Raw genomic sequence first — 18,098 nt, 5'->3', positions numbered from 1 at the left:
CAGAGATATTTAATTTGTTCACTCCCTGCAGCATAGACCATGTTGTAGCAGCACCACCATTAATATTGGCTTCTTTTTTGCTTCATGCTACAGGGCAGAATTTTAAACTCCACAAACACATTCTCAAAAACAGCAGCAATTAATGAACCTAACCATTTTTTCCCATGCCTTGAGTGAAACTAGGATTTTTCACTCTGTTCATTTTTAAGTTCATTTTTAAACTTTGGAGATATAAGAATTTTCCAAAATCTTTAACACATGAAAATAATGGGGAAAATTAAGCCATGAAAAGAAAAGAAAAGAAAAGAAAAGAAAAGAAAAGAAAGGAAAGGAAAGGAAAGGAAAGGAAAGGAAAGGAAAGGAAAGGAAAGGAAAGGAAAGGAAAGGAAAGGAAAAAAGAAAAGAAAAAGTTTGCTGCACAGACATGTAACCTTAATGCTAAGATGCTAAGAGCAATGCATGATTCTAAAAACGTGGTTTCTGAGATGAACATTTGGTCATTCTGGAATCTTCACCTTATGAACCAAAGCAGACTTGAAGTCCCCTTAAAACAGGAGGCACAGATGCAAACTGGCTTTATTTGAAGGAGAGTTTGGGAAAAAATAGAAATTCTAGTTTGTATTTTTCTTCTTAGAAACTGAGCAGTTAATTATGTTTATATATGCTTCTATGGCCACTATAGGCCTCCATGGATAAAATGCAACCAGCTCTGTCATTACAGAGGTTAGGCTTGATGCTTTTTCACTGGCTGTACTTACCTGCCTTTTGCAGCATCTCGATGCAGGGACTGAGCAGGTGAGCCTGTTCTAGCATGGAGATAAGTGATGGAAATATGTTACACCAGATTACAGTAAAAAAAGGGGCAGTAAAAACACACAGTCAATAATACTACCATGTACCATGAGTGCAGGTTAGAGAGCAACAGGGGATGTACAATAAGATTATTACTATGGGCATTATGTTCACATGACTCCAGTCCTCCGTCAGCTTCACTGGCTTCCCATTGAAGTTCGGGCCCAATTCAAGGTGTTGGTGATGACCTATAAAGCCCTAAACGGCTTGGGTCCTGGTTACCTGAAGGAGCGCTTACATCCATATACGCCCGCCCGCCCCTTGAGGTCTGCGGGAGAGGCCCTTCTCCGGGAACCCTCCGTGAAAGAAATTAGGAGGGAAGGTACTCGGAGGAGGGCTTTCTCTGCGGTGGCGTCCAATCTATGGAATGCGCTCCCCAGAGAGGTCCACCTGGCGCTGTCGTTATTTGTTTTTCGGCGCCAGGCGAAGACCTTTTTATTTAAACGTCATTTTAATTGTTAATATTATTTGCTTATTTTATCTGGCCAGGGTGACTTATTTTATATTGTTAATTTGTTGTATATTTGAATGTTTTATATTTTAATATTATGTTGTGAGCCGCCCCGAGGCTTCAGCGAATGGGGCGGCATAGAAATGTTTTAAATAAAAATAAATAAATAAATGTCTTACTCTCTTCAGTGCTAGGGAATTCATGTTTGGGCAACATGTCAAGATTTATGACAGTGAGGAAAGTGCTATTGCTAAAAAGCTGCTAACTACTCAGCCATGTTTTAAGTTGCTTCTACACTCTTGATTTAGTATGGGATTGCTAACATGTTCCTCTGTATTGTTTACTGTGTTATCTTCTGCCCTTTTTTCTACCCTGTGGTTTTTCCCCACTTCAAATACAATAACAATGCCAGTGTGGACAGCATTATTGAGACTTTTCCAGGGCTACTATGCCTTTAATTAGACATTTCCTTTTCTAATAACTGCCTCTAACTGCTTTCTGTCCACCACAGACTGGAATTAATTTGCTGACTTATACTCTAATGAGTTCCTCACAGAGCTGATTTTACTAACTAGTAATTAATGGGGACTGTCTTTAATTACTATTTTCCTCTCATTTTTATTGCATAAATTTTGCAATAATTTTCATTAAAAATGAAAATATCTTGACAAGAAATCAGTAAAGAACTTCCCATTGTGGGAACTGACTAATTAGGAAACATCAGTAAGATCCAGGTTCCATTGACTAAGAAGAAATTAGCAGTAGAACTCAAGAGAAGGAAGCTTCTAATCAAAGTTGCGAGGGATCATGGCTGATTTGTGTTTAAGATTGAGCAAATTATACAAGAATATATAATTGCTAGCATTACTGAATAATTTATCTATCTTTTCAAAATATTTTAAAGTTACTTTTCAGTAAAGCTGTAAGAAAGGAATAAAATCAGAATGGTAAAAGACTGTAATATAAAATACAAAAAATCACAGACAAATAGAGCAGAACAACAGCCTACAAACTTCAAAACTTCAACATAAAATTTTAGCAAAACAGTCAGAGCAGATTATGAAATGCTGTGTTTTAATTCCATTTGCAGTTAACTATAGAAAACCAGTGTCCAGTGCCATGGAGCTGGTGTTGCTAATAGCTCTTCCTTTAATGCCATATGGTGAAAGGAGGTTTAAATACATGGATCCACCAGCCTGAACAGACTGGCAAAACCATGCAAAGCTTTTGCCCTCCCAGCAACAGACAGAAGGGCTGGAATGATGCAATAAGTCCAACTCATCACTCCTACCCTTTGTAATCTTACATTCTATCTGGGAGTAAGTCCCACTGGACTCAATAGGACTAATTCTTAGTAGTCTTGCATAGGAGTGCATTGTGAAGCTGTTGTACACTTACAAGGGAGTAAGCCCCATGGGACAGAGTGGGACTTACTACAGAATAGCTATGCACAGGACTGCAAATGTGGCATTCTTTTTGCAATAACCAGTGGTCTTTCCATTTCAGATAAACTATCAGGATAATATGGTGTGCCGGGGAGAATGCAAATGGACTCATATGTTCCCTTTTCTCATGGTAGGTATTTCAAGTGCCTAAGTTGCAGATGAAGAGGCCTATAGTTACTAATCGAGGAAAATTAGCAATATTAACCTGGGCTAAAATTATCTCCATAGTTCTTTCAGGGTTGGACTTTACTGACAGAAGATCCATGTGCCACAAAAAGTGGTGCCATTCATTAACTTTTATGGCTTTGAGGGGCATTAGAAAAATTAATAATTTTTTTCAGTCTATCAAGTCTAGAAGAATCAGTCTATCAGTGGCTCCTAGCCAGGGTCGCATGCATCTGAGCAGCACTCACTCAAGCCCACATAACTTTTTCTAGCCCACTGATGTCATTGGAAGTTACTGTCAGGAAAGCATTTGGAAACATGAATTTAAAAATCCAACTTTCATTCACATTGTTGAATCTCAAAAATGCTAGTTGATCTCACTGACAACAACAATAGAATTTTCCTATTTTCTCAAGATCCACAGTGTCAAGTGTCATCCTGTTCCTATTGTTGGTTACTGAGGTCTTTCCATTCTCTCTTCTGCTACAGAAATGCATGAGTAGAGCTTCTTAAAGAAGTCTCACTCTGTTCCCTGTGAGGAACCAGAGGTCTTCTTTCTGGTTTTTAAAAATGAATGTTCAGTGGAAGATATGAGACTGAAAAATATCTTACTCCTTTTGATATTGAAAATAATAGCTATAGAAGGCCTTACTTTTAGGAAGCAATGCTAAGAATATGATTATGATTACTATCATCTATTTATTATTATTCAATTTATATGATGTCACATTAGCCATAGGTTCTCTGGGTGGCAAACAATGCATTATCATCATTATTATTTAAAATGATCTTTCCCCATCTGGTGCCTTCCCAATGCTTTGAACTAGAACTTCCATTGACTTCACCCAGCATGGACAAAGATCAGGGAAGATACATTATAATAAGAAAAGAAAAGAAAAGAAAAGAAATTGAGAGTTGTAGGTGAAAACATCTGGAAGGCATCAACTCAGAAAGGCTGGTTTAAAGCATATTTCATCAGCTAAAAAGGTTCCCAGATTGACTTATAGATCAATAGAAACAAGCGTGACCTTGCCCTCCAGTTTCCTCAGGAACAGTAATGTGCAAAATGCTGACAGGCCATGGGGGTAAAGCAGCAGATTTTGCCCTCTCATGTATGTGTGGCTCTCCTAAGCAAAGTGTGGGGAATTCAGGACCGACCACTGTCAGTATAAAAAAGGCCCTGATCTAGAGTATCCTTGTCTGACCACATAAAAGCATCCTTATTCTTTTATGTCTAGCAAATGATTTAACATTGTGGAATTCATTTACTCAGAGAAGCTACCTATGTTCCATAACAGAAATACATTTTGGTACTTTTTTCAGGTAGCCTGCCTGAAAAAGCATAAACACTTTTATGGCACATTTGGAGAGCACTAAAATGGTGGGTTTCTTAGCCAAGCATTGCAGACACAGTTCAGTTAGACAAGTCATTTAAATATGTAAGTGATTTTACTATTTCAGAGTCATGGAATCTTAGTTTGCAGTTAAACTCTCAGATAAAATAGGAGCAGTTTGGATTTGCTAGGTATATAAATGGCAACTTTTATGATTTACATGCTTAGCTTTATGTTTCTACATAGACTGTCGAGAGAGGGAGGGAGGGAGAGAGGGATTGATTCTGCCTAAAAAAACAACAACAAAACCTGCTTAATTACTTTTCCTGTAAATGCTGCAAATTCATATTTTGCACATTTATTCCACAGCTTTTACCACTCTGTGAAATGTATTCTGCTTTTATTTATCAAAGGAGAAGGCACAGAATACAACCCCTGAAAATCTCATATTGCCACACATTTCAGAAGGGCTCATACAAGCATTTCCATGCATATCTTTAGCTATAAAGGGACTTTTAAAAAAACGAATGTCCAGGGTTTCTAGAAGCTAGTTCCTCTGCTCAGTAGCACATTTTGTACTTTTCCTGCCCTATTGCCAAATTAGGATAAGGGCACACCTTGTGCATTTTCTTTTCTAGTCCAAGATATCAGAATCATAATGTTGGAAGGGACCTTGAACATCATCATGTCCAACGCTCCTGCCCATGCAAAAGTCCATGAACCTTTCAGCCTCCCACAGTGTTGTTTTAAGCAGTTGTGACCCAGTAATGAATTAACTGGTCATTACCTTTTGCTGACAGGTGTCACTTGTATATTCTGCTAATGCTGAATATTCTAACTGTGGTGAAAATGAGTATTACAACCAGACCACTGGAATGTGCCATGAGTGTCCACAATGTGAGCCAGGAGAAGAACCTTATATGGTGAGTTGTTCACATATCTCCCACCTTCTTGAAAAATGCTATGCTAGAGATGCTAATATGAAATGGTAGTATTGAAATGTGTTAAATAAAAAATAAAGTAAAAATTCTAAAGATCAGTACTACATAGAATGAGGATGTCCTTGATGATGGTCCTTAGAATACTATGCACACCCCTAAAAAGTCAAGTTGAAAACAAACTGCTCAGCCTTCCTCCACATCTCCACTTCAGATTCAAGTGTAGCAAGTTTATGTTCTGTGCAGCATTACCTAAGGGGAGAAAGCCATAACTCAGTGACAGAGCACATGCTTTGTGCCCAAGAGGTCCCATGTTCTGCTCCTGGAACCACTGGGTAAAGGGAATAGGGTGCAAGTGGTGGGAGAGACTTTCCTCTCAGTTGCTGTAGAGATGCAGCCATCAGAGCAATCAACAATACAAGGAATACAAGAGGTATGCCTGGCGCCAAGTTTATACTCTTTTTGGCGCCAGGCCAAAACCTTTTTATTTAAACAGTATTTTAAAATTTAACAACTTTTAAGTTCAGTCACTCTGCTTGTTTTGTGATTTATTGTTTTGTTCTGTTCTATTATTTATTGAAAATGTTGTTTTAATTGTTCTTTTAAATATTGTAAGTTGTCCTGAGATCTTGTATAATAGAATGGCATACAAAAGCTTTAAATAAGGAAGGAAGGAAGGAAGGAAGGAAGGAAGGAAGGAAGGAAGGAAGGGAGGGTCTGAGCTGGTGTGAGGTACTTGAATCCAGCACTGAATCATGTTCATGGACCCAACACATTTACTTGTTGCATAGATATCCCACTATTTCCCCTCCTGCAAGGAACCAAAGTGGCTTATATGACCTTCCCCCTTTCCATTTTAACCTCACAACAACTCTGCGAGGTAAATTAGACTGGGAGTATGTGGCTCACCCAGTAAGCTTCAGGCACTAAAACCAGATCTCCCAAGTCTCAGTCAAACACGCTAACCACGAGACTGCTCTGACCCATACATGCACATTCCTCAGCCACTGCTCTACAGTCAAGGGAAAAATAGATGCCACTAAAATGTTGTAAGAACCCAGCCATTATGTTCAATGGGGTTTGAATGCCAAAGTGTTTTTACTTATGTTTTACTCAGACGTGTGGATATGGCACCAGAGATGAAGACTATGGTTGCATCCCTTGTCCATCAGAAAAATTTTCAAAAGGCGGGTATCAGATATGTAGGAGGCACAAGGACTGTGAAGGGTTCTTTCGGGCAACAGTTATGACACCTGGAGATCAAGAAAATGATGCAGAGTGTGGGCCCTGTCTTCCTGGGTAAGGATTTCATTATGACCATTTGCGGCCTAACCTGACCCTCCCTGCAAACCTCCCACAGTTATACTCAGTGAGACACACACTCTTGCACTCTTGTTGCTGGGTGCACGTCTTTCGCATCCGACTAAGTGCACGTTTGTTGCCGTTTGCCATCAAGTTGTCTCCAACTTATAGTGGCCCTATGAATGAAAGCCCTCCAAAATATCCTGTCTGTGACAACCCTGCCCAGCTCTTGGCATTCTCTATCAATAACAGAAACACTGTAAAAAGCCTGTTTTATGCAAAAGAAAGTAGTATCTGCTATTCATGCAAATAACATTTATAGCAAGTATCTGATGCTAAGAACTGGGAGGAAAAAACCTTTTGGTGGGTAGAAGGAAACAAGGGAGACATTGGCTAGTTAAGAAAGCCAATGCAACGTGTGTGCATTAGCCCAAAGATTTGAAAGTGAATTTTGTTAATAAAAATCATCAAAAGGTTAATCTATTTTATCCCTTGGTTCTTTTAAAGCATCACCCTGATTTACTGAAAAACCAACATGATCAGGTTGTGTTTGTTAATCATGTTCTTCAGAGAACTCAATTGTATTACCAGATCTTTATTTATTATAAAGTTAAATGATGCACTTATGCTCTAGACAAGTTGAATTTATTATCATTTCCCCAGTTAAGGCAAGCACATCTATGTTTCAGAGGTAATGGCTTGAATCTAGACTACATTAGTAGCATGTCAGTCTAACTGCAATCATTGTGAAAAATGAAGGTGACTTAAGTCCCATTGGTTTCAGTTGGACCTTAGTGCAACTAACTTGCAGAACAATCCATACTAGGGTGAGATGGGGGTGAGAAGTGAAGTGATGGTTGAACCAGCACTACCAAAGCCCTGCAGAATGAGGTTGGATAGAGTAGGTGGATGCTTGTCTATTATATTGCTTTTCCAGTGGGAGGGGAAATTCATGTGCCCACTTGAGGCTAGACCAAGGGCTTCATGGGTGAATGGAGGAACTTCAGATCCAACGGAGCAAAGGCTATCTCCATTCCACTATGGAACATCCTTTTTTAGAGCCTACTACTGGTATTAGATGTACATTCATGGAGTTTTCCTCCATTATGGTTGAATATATTAAGGTCCATTTTCACCTTCCATGTGGAGTTCAAGACATGACGTCCCTCCTCTGCATGCTCAGTCACCACACATTGTGGAAGTACAAGAAAGGCCATGGTGGCCACAGGGCTAAACTTCAGCACACATTAAAGCAAGAATTTGAGAATTCTAAATATGAGCTTGCACTTTTTTTTAGTAAAAAATTCCTCACAACCACCATTACATTGCACTGATATAAATAACCCTTTGCAAACAAGCACATGTATAGGTGTAGGCTGTAGGGCTTCTAGTCTCTCAAGCTTTCTAGAAGATCCCACCTGCAGTTTATATAAATGCATTCCAATGTGTCAGAATGCCTGTGGGCTATGGCAAAGACCTGTACGTTTCCTTCTGGGTTTTCAATTGAATCTGATGATAATCCTAACCTTCAGTAGTGGGTTTTGCATAAGTGGATTTCCCTAACCATGATCTATGTATCTACAAAGTTTGAACTTGTGCTGAGTATCTGGAAAGCCAGTGAAATCAATGCCACTGGTTGTTATCTGGATGATAAGGCCTAGAGATGGGGAAATCCTTGTGCAGGAAATCTCATTTTAGAAGCATTTGTTCAACTGCAGTGCAGACTCAGTGGACCATATTTGTGTTGTTTTAGGCTATGAACCTTCTCATGACATGTATCTTTAATGCTTGATTTAATGGTGTTTATGAGGCAGTGAAGGTGGAATCACTTCTAGACTTGCAGGAGAAAAATTGGGTAATGCTATTAAAGGAGTTACAAAAGGAATTAAAGTAGTGATTTTATCTCGCATAGTTCTCAACCATACTTAATGGCAATGAACCCAGTCACATTGCTTTTGTCTTGTCTTGTCCTTCCACGGCAGTTACTACATGTTAGAAAACAGGCCACGAAATATCTATGGAATGGTTTGCTATTCGTGTTCACTGGCTCCTCCCAACACAAAAGAATGTAAGTACTCTCAGTCGGATTTCCATTTAATTTATGCAAATTTAGACATTTCAAACACCCTCCAAAGCTTTCATGGGCAGTATTTCAGAATGCAATGATGGTGCTGCACCTGTAACTGCCAGGAAACGTCAGACAGTTGTGCAGGACATATGAAGAGTTTGTTGTCATGTTTTTATTTTCAAAATAACCCAGACTTTATGCTCTTTATCTCTTAAGAGTGCATTTATCTTTTTGCTACTATCAATAACTGCAGTACAGAAGACATCTGGCTCAACCCAAGGTTGTGAACTCACACACAAGTGGATGCACAATACCACGTGTGCACGCTTGGCGCAAGTTTCCAGGAGAACCTTGCATGAGCAGTCGAGTTTCTAAAACTCCTCTTCCTTCCCTCATTCCTAATGTATAAAACTTGCTAAAGTATAAGTACTTCTTCCCACAGCTCATAGTGAAACTATGAAATTCTCTTTTGTAAGATGAAATGATGAATGCCTGTTTGGAGAGCTTTAAAGGGGGATTAGAGAAACTTATAGCTGATGAGACTATCAATAGCTACTAGATAGCTCTGCGTTATGATGGCTCTATACTATGTCAAGTATCAGCCAGTACACCTCTGAATATCAGTTACTAGGGTCTGCTATAGGCATCTAGCTGGTCACTGTGTACAAATAGGTCTTTGATCTGAATCTTAACGCAAGTCATTTATATAGTAAAGGGAATCCTGTTTCTAGATGGCCATTGCATTTTCTGGAAAATATTCATTTTTAAAACAAATAACCCAGCCTTCATCCTTAAGGGATCCCAGAGCAGTGTACATAATATTTTTAAAAGATGAAAACAGTGTCAGAAGAATCATAACACTGCAAGATAAGAGGCATAAAATATAATAAGTCAGCAAACAACTAATGAGTCAGTCAACTAAAAATAATAACATGCCCAGGCAAGCAGACATTTTGATGTGGTGCCAAAAAGAAAGCAAAGTTGGTGCCAATCGTATTTTCCTTGGAAGTATTTTCCAAAATCCTGGCCCTACCACAAAGAAGATCCTCTTTTTTGTCAATGTATCATATATATCTTCCACTGATGGTACTCAGAGAATTACCATCTCAAAAAAAATTAATGCCTCCCTCGAAGATACAAGAGTAGGATGATAAAGTAGGCACTCCATACAGTTAGACCCCAAGTGTTTTGGAGCTTTAAAAGTAATAATTAGCAACTTCAATTTGGTTTAGTAGTGAATAGGGAGACAATGTAATTTTTTAAAAACTGATGTCATTTGTCTCCCACTAAGTGAATCAGACAGCATTCTGACAGCCATATTCTGCACAAGCTTCCAAACTGTTTTCAAGGACAGCACCACAAATAATGTGTAACATTATTACCACATCTTTGCTTACATAAACTTAGATCCAGAGCAGCTTCCTGATCCATTTCCCACATGTTTGTCATTTCAATGTTTCGGCATGAGAAGGCCACTATCTCCTAGTGTAACTGTTAAAATGGACAAAATAGTTAAACACTTTTAAAATAATTTGATTACTTTCAGTATATGATAATAAAGCTGGGAACTTTTAAGGCCAAATTACAACTGCCTGAAGAACAATATATTAAATGGAAAGGCTGACAGCACCTAAATAATAGCACTTTTAGTAGGTTTCTTTAGCACATTCCTATTGTATTATATTTAAATGGCTGAAAATATAGAACTCATCTTTGTAACATCATAATCAATCAGCAGCTTTTAAAGCCCCCAGTATAGGCACTTTCATTTGTGATGGCATGTCCTTGAGTTCTTGTATATAAAATTTGAGTAAAACAATTAATTATCTTTTTTAAATGAAGTAGCACCAAGCTACACACCCCTGGTGTTTCTTTCGCATGCATGCCAAATTTTTGGTGTCTAAGTTTCTCTGTCTTGGTGCTATGGCACTGATGGACAGACAGATATCTTTTTTATTATTAAACATGTAAGCAATGGCTGCCAAGGACCCAAACTGATAAAACAGTCTGGGGACTGGGATAGAAATTATAATTCATAATGCGGATGGCTAGGGAGGGAGGCATGCTGTTGTTTTTTCTTATTATTTCCACCCCTAAGTTATAGAAACAGGATGGATGCATATATGAGATAAAAAGAGAGATTTCCACCCTGCTTCAGCAGGCACTTTTTCAACTCCTCCCCCAATAGTTAAGGGACAGGTGTGGGGGAGAGATTCAACAGGAACTGCCATCATGGAAGTGGTATGGATGCTGTCCAGGTACCTGAAATGTTGTGTGTGAGAGACAGAGCATGTGCGTATGTGAATACATCCATAGGTGATGGATAACTGAACAAAGCAGAGCTGGTTTTGTTAATGTATGCCTGAATTCAGCTGGATGAAGCCAGGCAAGTGTACTGCAGATTGCTTGAAAAAGACAAGCTGCAGCCTGTGCCATAATCTAGTAGCAGACAGTGTAACACATCATTTGCTTGTATTAATTGAAATGCAATGTAATGGAGTGGGTGGGGAGATAGGACTATTACTGTCCTGTTGCAGCATGTAACAACAGTGTGACATTCCAGCTATTTTAACAGCACAATCCTAAGCACGCCTACATAGAAGTAAGTCCCACCGAGTTCAGTGGGGTTAGTCTCAGAACACCTGCATTTTGCCATGTTTACATTATGTTTGACTAGCAACATAAAGAATTTTTAAAACTGGAGGTGGAATATAAACATGTTTAAGTGAATAAATAAAGACCATTAAATAAGAAGAGCTTGCAAGTAGTTGGTCCCATTGCCAAAACAGTCCAGAAGTTTCTCCTAATGTAACTTAAGTTCCCGTAACTGATGCCCATCAGATCTAATCTTGCAATGTGGAACAGAAGCAAACACACCTCTGCCACCTTCTATAGGACAGCACTTTTAAGTACTTGAATCATGCTATCATATTCTTCTCTTCTCTAGGTTAACATAATTACTTCTTTCAACTTCTGCTCACAGGTCTTGCTTTTTTGGTACTGGACATAGTTCTCCAGATGAGATCTGATTAAAGTGGAACTCTTCTCATAAATTTGAAAATAATGGCTCTGTTAATGAAACCAATAATTATACTAGTCTTCCCTGCAGGAACATTACACTGCAGCTATAATCAGCTATCATCATGAGGTCCTTTTGATATGTAACATTGCCAAGCTTGGAGTTGCATATATGATAGCTGTTCATTTCAGTATGTTGTCTAAATGCAGAAAGATTAATGCAAACAAGAATAGGACGCGGCATGCCTGAAGTGAAAAGGATTCTAGGACTGTAATTGAATGCAAGCTTAACATATCAGGTATCCTGTGTGAGTGGGTGGGAAGAACTTCATGACCAGCTAACATCTTGAAATCCTCTCTTGACCATTACAGATTTTTAAAAAGCAAGGAGAAAACATGCAGGAGGTCTTTTTCCAGTGAGAGGCTGAGCCAGTATGTCAGGATTGGGCCTCTGATATCCTTGCACATCATAACTCACCAGCATTAAAAGTCTGGAGCTACCGGTCTTGTATAGATAAGGAGAGAGCTCAAAACACTAAAGCTGGTGTGTGTGTAATGTACAGAGGCATGCATTATTGAAAAGCACTAGCTCAGTAAACCAGTCTATTAAACACTGCATGAAAATCAAAGTAATGGCAGATCTAAATAAGAATGTATACAATAAAGGAACACAGGGAAACCCCTGTATCCGCTGTTTCAGTTACTCTGGTTTCACTTAACGCTGTTTGATCATGATCCAAAAAATGTAATGCGGGGGGGGGGGGGGAGAGTTTTGCAACCCACTGCAGCTTACTGACTACCACTCTACAGATAGCCGCTTGGGGAATGCTCCCCTTCCCAGCTGCTGCTGTGGCCAGCTCAGAATAGCATGTCACCCCCTGGTAAAGGCGGGGTGGACACCAGCCTCAGGGACTGGGCATGCAGTTATGCACAAGGCTCGGTGCAGGATGAGCTCCCTTGGAGTATGGCTGTACTCCAGTATATTGGGTCTTGTTTCAAGCTAAAGATTATCCACATTGCAAAAGAGGTAATTGTAATGCAGCTACCAGTACACATATGGTCAACAGTATTAAGAGTTAAGATTTGGGAGTGGGGCCTAGAGCACCTTACAGCTTTTACACTTTCTCAGAGGCCCTCTGCCCCTAGCTTCCACAAATGTGGAGGACCAACTATATACTGATTGCTACAATCTGCGGTTTCAGGCACCCACTGGGGCTCTTGGAACCTATTCCCTGCAGAAACAGGGGTGCTACTGTGTATGTATTTAGCAAATATATTTAAGCAAGCAACTAGCATGCTCTGGAAGGTACTTTATCCTGCTATAGAAAAAAAAAAAAAAAAAGTCATTCAAAATCACTGAACTGTACGCATACTTTTTTTGGCCAAGTATAAAATGTGCATTTGTCTTTGCCACTGAATACAGTATTTTATATTGTGCAATCATTTTATTAAAACACATTTTATTTAGAGCATGCACATTAATTTATAAGCAGTGAAATCTTTTTCATGCACTATTAGAGAACTTAATTTCCTGTCAAATTTGCCCAGTGGAGCTGGGCCAAGAAAATTCTATACTTCCTGGAACTGTAGAACGCCAGTCAGTCTTTCATTGTAGAACGCCAGTCAGTCTTTCAATTTATTAAATCCCTTGACACATTCTATCTTAAATAGATGCAAGTCCTAAATGCTAATAACAACCACTTGCATGTTATGTACAATAATATACACTATTTTTCTTACCTATACAATAGACCAGCATATCTCCACACTCTTTAAATGGTGCTTGGAAGATAATTGGAAGATAATAAAGAAGGCAGTTTCTCCAAAATATGTAATAATTATCATTTCAAGGTGCTATCCTATGCCCATTTAGATAAAAATGTCCCATAGCTCAGAGCATTCCCCAGCCAACCATACTAGGATTATACACAGGATTGTACCATTAACATTCCCACCCAGAAACCCTTGTTAGCCATTCATATGACTACATATACTTGCTTTTCCTTGTGGCTCTTCTCCACTAAATTGCAAGTATAATTGTAAACCCATGCTGCATAAAAAGATTTCTGAATATCAGAGGCAAGCTATGTAGATTGGAGAATGCAAGATAAAGCTAATCTGCCGCTGTTAGAAGCAGTGTGTTTTGCTGCTGTTACTGAAGTGCATGGACAGATCCACACTTTGCATGTTTACCATGGCTAAGACTAAAATAATGTAACTATCATTGGAAAGAACCATGCCTCTCTAAACACACAGTGGATATTTACCACAGAGATCCAGCTAGTGACTGTGCTTCTGTGCATACATATATGGAAATGCATATTACCCTGCTATAATTATGTGTTTGCTATTTCAAAGAGGGAAATATCAGTGTATCTGCAGTGAACATAATACTTATGTAAGCTTCAAAGCAACTACATTTGCAGATATTCTAGAAAACAGTCTTCCAGTTTATGACCATAATAACTGCACCTCTACTGTAACCATAATAGCAGAAGTAATATTTCACCGGAGAGCTATTTTATTGTTGTTAGTAATCTAGGATGTATACCTTGTTCATACCCTAACCAAAATTCTTCAGCTGGTTTACAGAAAAATCACACAGATAATCTGGATGTTAAGAGGCCTTTCTAAGGTGGGGCTTCCTTACCCAGGCAGCTGTTGCTGTTGCTGATTCTCTCAGCTTCTGGGTATAACCCGGCTGCAGATACAGCATGTACGGCCAGGAGGAAACAAAAGTGCATAGAAGCCTCCCTAGGTCCTTCAGTGTTTTCAGTGCCAACTGCCTCCCTTGCTATTTAGTCTCCAGGTATAAGGGTATATCCACTGTTGGTCCCTTTAGAGAAGACCCATTGAAAGGGATGGAAAGTAATTAACTTATTAATTACATTTCTTTTAACGGGTTTACTGTAAGTAGGACTAACATTGGATACAACCCATGCAATCTGTTTTTAGGTTAATATTTATTCCTGTTGAGGCAAAACCAGGGCCCATATTCATAAGTTATTTTATTCCTCTTTTCCCATAGGAAATAAATTATGACTAGCAGGAGAGAGGGGAAAACACATATTAAAAGTGCTCTTCTTCTAAAATCATTATTTACATCCCAGAGATACAAGGAATGCATATTGGCCATTTGAATAACTGCTTCATTAAAGAAATGCAATAGAAGTATTATTTGGAAGCAGAAAGGCATGATTTCTGATATGAGGCCTAATACGTTTGTGAGTTCCTCCTTGTTTGTAATCGCAATTAAGAGCTCATGTGGCTGGAGTGGATGTGATATGGCTAGAGGGAATGACTTAGACCAGGAAAGCAATGTTGAGATTCCTGTCCAGCCATGAACTTTGATGACCTTAGCTTGTGTAGGTAAAGTAAGAAGGGTATTTTTGAGGAAATGAAGGATAAAAATATTGGGTTCTATCCAGACTTAGTCATAATTAAGTTGACATAAGTGGAACTTAAGTTAGTCATGATTCCCATGGACATGCTTCTTCAAAATATGCTTAGGGTTGCACTTACATATCCTCCTCATCTTCTTCTGGTGCTCAAGTCAAGCTAGCAAAGCTCTAGGTGTGCCAAATGCGTATTTCACAGCTTTGCATTATAAATCTACAAACAGATGGTTGAGTTGACTTTTTAATTGTAAGGGTAGCTTTTAGTTGGATGGGAAATTCAAAAAGCCTTAAGTAACTGCTCTGCCAGCTCGCCGAATGTGTTTAATTCATGGCTGGGATTTTAAAAGGTAACCAGGAAGATTTATGGCAAATTTTTTATTATTACAGGTGCAGGAGTTACCTCTGGTGTGTCAGCTAGTTTTCCAAGTACATCTGGAACAAGTACTAATTCTCCTTTCCCACCTGTGCACAAAGGTAAGAAAAGCAATGTAGTATCTTATTTTTCCTGTGAATAAATAGCACTATTAGCCTTTAGAATACAGGCAGAGGGAGGACTGGAGGTCTGAATAATCAGGACGAAAAAGGATGAGGCTTTCCTGTAGAGAATTTCAGAGCCAGAGGTTTAAGCCCTTAGTCAGTAAATGCTATTTTCTCTATCTATAGATTCAAGACCATCTGGCTTAAAAATATGCACTTTAATTGCATTTCACTATTTTCTCATTTATGAAGAATTGTCAGAATGATTCCTTCAGCAATCAGTGTACTTCAGAGTGATGAATTTGATGATGAACTTTGCATTTATTCAGAGGAAAACTTAATGTAATTCCTTTATCTCATCAGGCAAGGTTTACTTGGACTGTGTGGATGTCATGCCTGTGCCACCTAAGCAATCTTTTTGGTGCTAAAACAGTAAGACCTGTAATTGTATGGCACAAATGCATGACAATTAGACTACAGTCAGCACTGCAGGTGCAGAAATGTAGCCTACTGACCCTGATCCAAACTTAAGCAGGCATTACAATGTGCTTAACAAATTCTCAGTAAGCATTTGTTTTCACTTGGAGTTGGGGCGGCTTTCTACTTACATTGAGACCACCTGACTAGGCCATCTCAAACACAATAGTTAAGCAGTGCTTCTAGCGCTAATTATGCTTGAATTTGGAACACACACAGTCAATAAATCCAGCTCTACACATGAAGATTTGTGGTCTTAATAAATATTGTCAACTGCAAATCCCTTGGCAATAGTAAGCCATATCTAGAACTGTATGTCAGGAGTATATTTCAAACTAGCACAAATCTAGCACAGAAAAAAGCCACCCACACAATGGCACTGTACAAAGCAGCGATCAAGTGCATTGGAGCCTTGCTAATGCTGAATATGTAGAGCTTGTTGAGTCATAAATGAGTTAGCACAAAGTAATAAGGGAATGTTATGGCAAATCCATTTATACTGGAGGTGCAAATCTCACCTTTATTGGAGAATTGTAAGTGGAGTAGATGCTGGAGGCAGAGTTAAGTGCAATTCCCATATAGTTTCATTTTTACAAGACTGTACCACTATGGCAAGACTCCCCCTTGTATGTATGAATAGTGAATTGCCCGTTTTAAAATGTTCCCATTCGGCAGTCAATGTAATGCTCCATCACACTTATTAATGACTGAGAATATAGTGGTCCAATGTTGCCTTCTCAGGAATGGTTTCCTGAATGGGCAATTGACATGCCGGTGTTGCCCTCCTTGAGGTACACAAACTATTCTCATTGGGAAGCTCATTAGCACTAATGGGTAATTTATACTGGCTCTGAATTACGAAGACCACTATACCATTCTGTGGAAAGCTAAACAGCAGTGCACCTAGTTTCTTGTCCAAGTTCAGTCATAGGCTGGATGAAGGACAGTAAACTAAAGTTGAAACCTGGCAAGATGAAAGACCTGTGGACAAGGGTTCCTGAGTCCGTGGGATGGACTGGTTCCCTGTCCTGGATGGACTCCCTTTGAAAGATCCGGTCCACAGTATGGTGGTTCTCTTAGATCCATCGTTGCAGGTGGGAGATCAAGGCATTCCACAGTACCTACAGTGCCCTTTGTCAATTCGGCTGGTTTGCCAGCTCCAGTCTCTCTGCGTAACAGTGGTACATGAACTAGTGACTGAATTGCTACAACAAAAAAATAAATGCCCTATGTGTCATGCTGCTCCTGGGGCCGGTCTGGAAGCTAGAGTTGGTGGAAAATGCAGCAGTTCTTGCTATTGACAGGAGCTGCCCCTTCTGAGCATGTGGCTTCTGTGCTGAGAGAAGTGCACTGTCCACTACTGACTACAGAGCGAGAATTAAGGTTTTGGTGCTAGTATATAGGGATGTGTGAGAAATCTAATGGAGGCATGGAAATCAAATGGATTGTTCCATCTTGTCCCTGTAGTTTCCATTGCACCCAGCCTGTCCTGGTGCCAACTTGTTCTGATGAAAGTTGAGCCAGAACATGGACTTCTGTTTTTAACAGATTGGGCGCCACTGCAGAGAAGGCCCTCCTCCGGGTACTCACCCTCCTAATATCCTTCACGGAGGGTTCCCGGAGAAGGGCCTCTCCTGCAGATCTCAGGGGGCGGGCGTATATGGACGTAAGCGCTCCTTCAGGTAGCCAGGACCCAAGCCGTTTAGGGCTTTATAGGTCATAACCAACACCTTGAATTGGGCCTGGACTTCAGAGGGGAGCCAGTGAAGCTGATGGAGAACTGGAGTCATGTGAACATAACACCCAGTCCCCGTCAGTAGCCTGGCAGCTCTATTTTGAAACAATTATCCAGACCGTCTTCAAGGGCAGCCCCACGTAGAGCGCATTACAGAAGTTGGGAAGTCACCAACGTGTGTGTCACTGTCACCAGGCAGTCGTTCTTCAGGTAGGGACACAGCTGATGGATCAGCCAAAGCTGAAAGAAAGCGCTCCTCGCCACCGCTGTCACCTGAGCTTCCAGTGAAAGCTCTGGGTCGAGGAGCACTCCCAAGCTGCAGACCTTGTCCCTAAGAGGGAGTGCAACCCCATTCAGGACTAAGTTCAGGTCCCCTTCCCCGAAGCCCGATCCGCCAACCAACAGGACCTCCGTCTTGTCTGGATTGAGCTTCAGTTT

The 18,098-nt window shown here is 39.8% G+C and overlaps 1 protein-coding gene across 1 annotated transcript in view; it reads left to right on the top strand.

Moving 5' to 3' along the window:
- The first annotated feature begins 2,827 nt into the window (after positions 1–2,827).
- Positions 2,828–18,098, top strand: part of EDAR (ectodysplasin A receptor) — a 22,952-nt gene continuing 7,681 nt past the window's right edge. Inside the window, exons 1-5 of the mRNA XM_044429319.1 lie at positions 2,828–2,878; positions 5,048–5,170; positions 6,303–6,484; positions 8,470–8,555; positions 15,359–15,445. Coding sequence (XP_044285254.1) covers positions 2,828–2,878; positions 5,048–5,170; positions 6,303–6,484; positions 8,470–8,555; positions 15,359–15,445 — 529 coding nt within the window. The remainder of the gene's footprint in view (positions 2,879–5,047; positions 5,171–6,302; positions 6,485–8,469; positions 8,556–15,358; positions 15,446–18,098) is intronic.

The sequence above is a fragment of the Varanus komodoensis genome, unplaced genomic scaffold, assembly GCF_004798865.1.
Source record: "Varanus komodoensis strain SLA01 unplaced genomic scaffold, ASM479886v1 scaffold2, whole genome shotgun sequence".
Lineage (NCBI taxonomy): Eukaryota > Metazoa > Chordata > Lepidosauria > Squamata > Varanidae > Varanus > Varanus komodoensis.
The sequence above is the reverse complement of the archived record's forward strand: the minus strand, read 5'-3'. Positions and strand labels throughout refer to the sequence as shown.